The 6,000-nt window shown below is 54.2% G+C and overlaps 1 protein-coding gene across 1 annotated transcript; it reads left to right on the top strand.

The window, feature by feature from the left end:
• The first annotated feature begins 266 nt into the window (after nt 1-266).
• LOC142023000 (C-C motif chemokine 4-like) lies at nt 267-3,005 on the top strand. The gene is made up of 3 exons (XM_075013483.1): nt 267-470; nt 1,549-1,663; nt 2,515-3,005. The coding sequence occupies exons 1-3, from the start codon at nt 398-400 to the stop codon at nt 2,600-2,602; spliced, it is 276 nt and encodes a 91-aa protein (XP_074869584.1). The 5' UTR covers nt 267-397; the 3' UTR covers nt 2,603-3,005.
• Nucleotides 3,006-6,000: the final 2,995 nt, after the last annotated feature.

Genomic DNA, 6,000 nt, shown 5'->3' with positions numbered 1-6,000 from the left:
CCAGACCCTCCTGCTTTCCAGCTTTGCACAAGGCTTGAAACCGGAGGTCGGTGCAGGCTGCACTCCCAGGGAAGCTGGTGACGCATTCTCTTCCTGCAGTGTCAAAACTGCATTGAAGTGTCCGAGTGAGAGGCCTTGGCCCTTCTAAGCTGCACACACACTATTCTGGGACTTCCTCCATTCCAGTTCCTGCTTCACTTTTCTGCCAAAATAGCAGCATTGCGTCACCTCCTGACCATGCTGGAATTTCCACAGTTCCTGGGGTTCACCCTCCTTTCCCTTTCCAGGCGCCTATAAGAAGGGGACAGCCCGAGGGATTCAACAGCCGCTGGTGAAGGGCTTGAAGGAGTCCCTGCTCTGGTTCTGTGGCTACAGCTCGTCCCCACCCGACAGCACCATGAAGGTCTCCGTGGCTGCCCTCGCCGTTCTCCTCATCGCTGCATTCTGTTCCCAGGCCTTCTCCGCACCAAGTAAGTAACCAGCCATGGTGCCTGGGTGCCGTCGGGTTACTGTGCTTTCCCAGAGTGCCACAGGCTAGCTGTCTCTGCCTGGCAAAAGGCGTCTCTCTGCCATGAGAGCTGCACACCACAGCCGACGCAGCGGAGGGGCGGTTGGCTTAGTGGCTTCTGTCCCTAGGTCACCAGTTCAAATGCCTCCTCGGTGGGATGTGATCGAAAGCCCTGCCCATGCAGTGGCTGTCTGGTGAGCTGGTGGGGGGTGATGCTGAGGCCTCTCGCCCTAGAGATTAAGGGCCCCCATCCCCACAGCTATGCTTGCAAGGGGCTTTGCTTGGTACCCTGACAAGCCTTGCAGCGAGCCCAAGAGCTGAGTGGGCCCTGGCTGTTCTGCTCCCAGGGGGACAGTCCAGCTGGGGTGGGGTGATGGATGTGATATTGCTGCAGTTGGTCTGCGGATGGCACTACGACCCCAGTCCTGCCAAACACTGAGCGCCCGAGGCCCGGGCTGCCTCCAGAGAGCACTCACTCCCTGGGCGAGACTGAAAGAGGCGGTGTGGGTAGGGATCAGCTCCTGGGGACGGGGAACCTTCCAAACGCAGGTCCCAGCTCTGCCCCAGGCCTGTGCTGTGGCTGCAGGTGTAACCCACACACCTCCTGGGGGTGGGTCACTCTCCCACATGGTGGCACCTAGAACACTTAAGCAAAGAGAGAGAGAGAGTGTTCTCTGCAACCTTCACCTGCTGGCTTTTAGCTCAGGCTGTAGAGGCTCCTGCACTAAGCCCCAGTGGTCCCAGGTCTGAGTTGGCCTGTGGGCAGTTATACAGACAGATCTCCTCTCTCTGTGACTCAGTTATCCCTCCTGTGAAATGGGCGCTCTAAATAATTCGCTGGTCCCAGAGCACTTGGAAAATATGGATCCCTGCGCAAAGACCAAAGCATAACCACCCTCAGGCATGGGCCCTGCTGGGTTCTCTGAAACTAACGCAAAGCTCTCCCATGGGACTCCCCCACTGGTGGGCAGAGCCAGGCGGGGATTTCCCTGGCACAGGTCTGAGCTCTCCCTCACCTGGTTCCTCTCTGTCTCCTGCAGTTGGGTCTGATCCCCCGACCGCCTGCTGCTTCTCCTACACAGCCCGGCAGATGCCCCGCAACTTCGTCAAGGATTATTACACCACAAGCAGCATGTGCTCTCAGCTGGGCATTGTGTAAGTGCCGAGGGCAGACTCCCAATGGCGTGATGAGGCAGCTTTGTGTGTCCTGGGTCAGCGTGTTGCACTGAGCTGGAGCGACAGTCTGTGGCAGTGCAGCCCCAGGACATCCCCGTACTAGAGAGATTGGCCAGGGCTCCAACCCCAGCAGCCCCTTGCACCAGCACAGGGAGCCAGGCTGGGCAGTCCCGGAGGACCAGGGGCTGGTCCAGGTTTCGAAGCACTCCGTGAAGGGGGATGGGACCTGAACACCCGAGGGGGGGCTGGCGTTCAGGAAGCGTTTTCAAACCTGCATGGAGCCCCAGAGTACCCCCTCTCCAGAGGGAGAAACCCTGAGCCCCAGAGTGGCCCGCCACAGGACTAAACCCCCAGCCCCTCAACCTAGCAGCTGAAGCCCAGAGCAGTGCTGCCTCATGGGGCAAAATCCTTACCCCTCCATCCCACCACAGGGCAGAAGCTGTGAGCTCTCCCCCTCCGGCAGCCCAGGGATGGCCGCCCACACAAACACACATGCTCTGGGCCCTGAGGGGTTTATAGCACGTCGGGAGTGACGATCAGGGCTGTGGGGAACAATCCATGGGAAATGAAGTCCCACCCCTACTGCATGATGGCGTGAGGTGAAGCCAGCCTGGAGCCGGGGAGAGGAGAAGTCTCAGAAGGGCCCCAGTACATGGAACAGGGGGCAGCGCTGCAGCCCCAGGGGCCTGCGGGGGTGACGGAGAAGCTGGCAACAGACCTGACTGGCCCTGCAGAGCTGAGAGAGCAGCTGGTGTGAGAAGGGGACAGGCACTCGGGAGAAATCTCCCTTCCCGTCTTTTAACTCTCTCCCTCTCTCCCTCCGCCCCCAGATTCATCACAAAGAAGGGCCGGGAAATCTGTGCCAAGCCTGGCGAGCCCTGGGTTGAAGAGTATGTGAACCACTTGGAGCTGAACTGAGCCCAGCCTGGACCACAGTGGACCATAAGCCGCCTCCAGCAATGGGCATGGAAACCCCCAAATGACGGGAGACAACATCCTGCCCTGCCACACCGAGAACAGCAGCGGTATTGGCCTCAAGTCCCGAGAAACCCACGAACTTGTAAACATCACGTACAGCTATTTAAAATCCAGAGTCGGTGCAAAACCTCAGAGAGGTTCTGCTAATTATATTATTTATAGAACGCCTGCTGTGGCCTGGGAGCCGCTGGGCTGGCTCTCGTCACATCCCAGGTGTGCAGAAGATGGTTTAATATATTTGGTATTTAGCCCTGGCTGTATCTGCCGCACTGCTGAGCAGTGGTGGTGTGGAGGGCTTGAAAGAAAATGCAACATTGCTTTTCTAGAATAAATATTTTCATATAAACACTTTGGTTCTGTTTGAAGGTGAATTCTGACCCATTTCCTGAACTGACTCATGTCCCAAACACCTCACTCAGACACCCCGCAAGGAAATATACATCTCTGAGCAGCCACCGAGCTGTCACATCCTCACACGCAAACACACCAGCGTAAGAAATCTGATGAGGTTCAGCAAGGACAAGAGCAGAATCCTACACTTAGGACAGAAGAAGCCCAAGCATTGCCACAGTCTGGGGTCCAACTGGCTAAGTAGCAGTGCAGCAGAAAAGGACCTGGGGATTACAGTGGATGAGAGGCTGGATATGAGTCCACACTGTGCCCTCGTAGCCAAGAAGGCTAATGGCATATTGGGGTGCATTAGGAGAAGCATTTCCAGCAGATCTAGAGAACTTATTATTCCCCTCTATTCAGCCCTGGTGAGGCCACATCTGGAGTATTGCGTCCAGTTCTGGGCCCCCCAGTATAGAAAGGATGTGGATACATTGGAGCAGGTCCAGCAGAGGGTAATGAAAAGGATTAGGGGGCTGGAGTACATGACCTATAAGTACAGGCTGAGGGATTTGGTCTTATTTAGTTTGCAGAAGAAAACAGTGAAGGGTGATTTGATCACAGCCTTCAACTTCCTGAAGGGGCTTCCAAAGACAGAGGCTGTTCTCAGTGGTGACAGATGGCAGAACAAGGAGCAATGGTCTGAAGTTAAAGAGGGAGAGGTCTAGGTTGGATGTTAGTAAAAACCACTTCACCAGGAGGGAGGTGAAGCACTGGAATGTGTTACCTAGAGAGGTGGTGGAATCTCCATCCCTAGAGGTTTTTAAGTCCTGGTTTGACAAGGTCATGGCTGGGATGACTTAGTTGGGGTTTACCCTACTTTGGGCAGGAGGCTGGACTTGATGACCTCCTGAGGTCTCTTCCAGCGCTAGGATTCTATGATATGCAACCATCCATCCCTACCCACACTTGTGGGACACCCTTAAACTCAGTGAACCTACTCAAAGGTCATTAGAGAGGTGTTGTGTTTCCCCAGACAAATGAAAAAGGGAGGGTTTGAGTGCTGGTCATACTTCATCTGTGAATCACACACACGTACACACAACTCTTTTCTACACCCCCGCCACAACCCTAAACAGAAACACAACTCACTTACACATATCCATTCACACATCCCACACTCTCAGGGTTGTCAGATGTCCTGTGGTCTGCGAGAGAATCACTCATTTCAATCAATAGTCCCGTGTCCCAGTTACCCAAAAATGTCGTGTGATAAAATGACTGAATTGTGGTATGTTTGGTAGCTCTGGAGCTACTTGACTGGGTGTGATGCAGCTGTTAGAGTATGGCTTATTGTACAGCCCCTGCACCACCCAGTCCTCCTCCTTCAGCTCCAACAGGCTGGCCAGGGCCTAGAAGCCAAAATGGAAATAAACCATCCCCACACTGCTCAGCTTGGTTGTTCGGGTCTCGTCAGGCCACAGGCAGTGCATGGACTATGCAAAAGTCCTCTGGTGATGATTGCACTGATGGTCCTGAGGATGGAGTACTCACCACCCACATCCACCACCACATCACATTTGGCCTGTAGCTGGGGCTCCTGCGTCCGGATGATCTCTGAATCCCAGTGCTGGGGCAGGAGATGCAGCAGGCAGCAGGCTAGCACCTCGTCACAGTGGAAGATGCTGTGGTGGGTGCTGACGCAGGGGACCACGGCTCTGAGAGGCCGCGTGGGGCTGGGAGTGATGTGGGCACCGAGAAGGGATCACCAGACCTGGCTGTAGGCCAGTCATCGAGAGGTAGCCATGGAGGGAGAAGCCAGCCATTGAGACAGAGTCAGTTATCAGCAGAGCTTGCAGCCCTCGCAAACGGTGAGAAAGGCAGATTGCTCCGTGGGAATTTGGAAGCTGAAGTTATCATTAAACAAAATTTGGCTACGACTTGTAATGAATTTCAGTCATCTTTGAAGTCTGGGACTGGAGCTTCAATTCTGGAAAAACAGTCAAAAGCAATGAAAAATGGGGATAGTTTTAGTGAGTTTTAAAACACTTTTTTTTTTATTTTAAAAGTTCCGCATAAGCATTCTGAAAATCTGGCAAAATCCCTCTCTCCACAGTCTGCCACACATCCCCACAATGTCACTCACACACAGTCCTGAATACACACGTTCTTGCACAAAGATGCACCAACGGACACAGACGTGCAGCAGCTGCACAGCGGGACAGATACATGTGCACGAATGCACGTACTTCCAGAGACACGCGTGAATGGAGATGCAACCTCTCCCAGGCACAGCCACGTGCGTACGCACACTGCCTCCAGATGCCCCTCTGCCCTCGCACGTACGCTCACAAGCACTGTATGGTAAACAGGGTCTGGAATAGACCTGGTAGGCCAAGCCTGAAACGCCATCCCTGGAGCCACTGAAGGCTTCTTCTTCTTCCGTGTATTTCATTCCCTGCTGCAGCCTTGTTCAAGGCAGTTTTCAATGTCCCCAAGGAGGAGGTTTGGACTGCCCATGAGCCCCACTTCACAGGGATGATTGGATGGGAACCAAGACAGTCCTTTGCTGGGTAGATTGGTGCTGCAGTCCCATTATCAGGGGAAAGCAGCAACCCTGGGGGAATAGCCAGACACAATGACTGGCCCTAGGGAGAAGCTCAGGGAGCCCTGAACAGGCAGGGGCAAGAGACATAGGCCAGTGGGGCAAGGGGAGAGTGTGACACAAGATCTACACTAGACATTAAAGTCGATGGTAGACACACAATTCTAGCTACAGCAGGTGTGTATTTAGAATCGACTTATCTACAGTCGACTTACCTGGCCGTCCTCGCAGAGGGAGGTTGACGGGAGAAACTCTTCCCTTATTCCTTGCAGTATTGAGGGCTGCCTAAGGAGAAGCATTTCCAGCAGATCTAGGGAAGTGATTATTCGACACTGTTGAGGCGACATCTGGAGTATTGTGTCCAATTCTGGGCCCCCCATTGCAAAAAGGACTGAACGCGTTG

The sequence above is a fragment of the Carettochelys insculpta genome, chromosome 19 (genome assembly GCF_033958435.1).
Source record: "Carettochelys insculpta isolate YL-2023 chromosome 19, ASM3395843v1, whole genome shotgun sequence".
NCBI lineage: Eukaryota > Metazoa > Chordata > Testudines > Carettochelyidae > Carettochelys > Carettochelys insculpta.
Note: the sequence above shows the minus strand (reverse complement) of the source record. Positions and strands in the feature narration are given on the sequence as shown.

Bases quoted from the DNA above. Each gene is read 5' to 3' on its own strand.
- LOC142023000 (XM_075013483.1), top strand. From the start codon at position 398: ATGAAGGTCTCCGTGGCTGCCCTCGCCGTTCTCCTCATCGCTGCATTC. The intron at 471-1,548 runs GTAAGTAACCAG...TGTCTCCTGCAG, and splicing joins CCAGGCCTTCTCCGCACCAA to TTGGGTCTGATCCCCCGACC. The intron at 1,664-2,514 runs GTAAGTGCCGAG...CTCCGCCCCCAG, and splicing joins TGCTCTCAGCTGGGCATTGT to ATTCATCACAAAGAAGGGCC.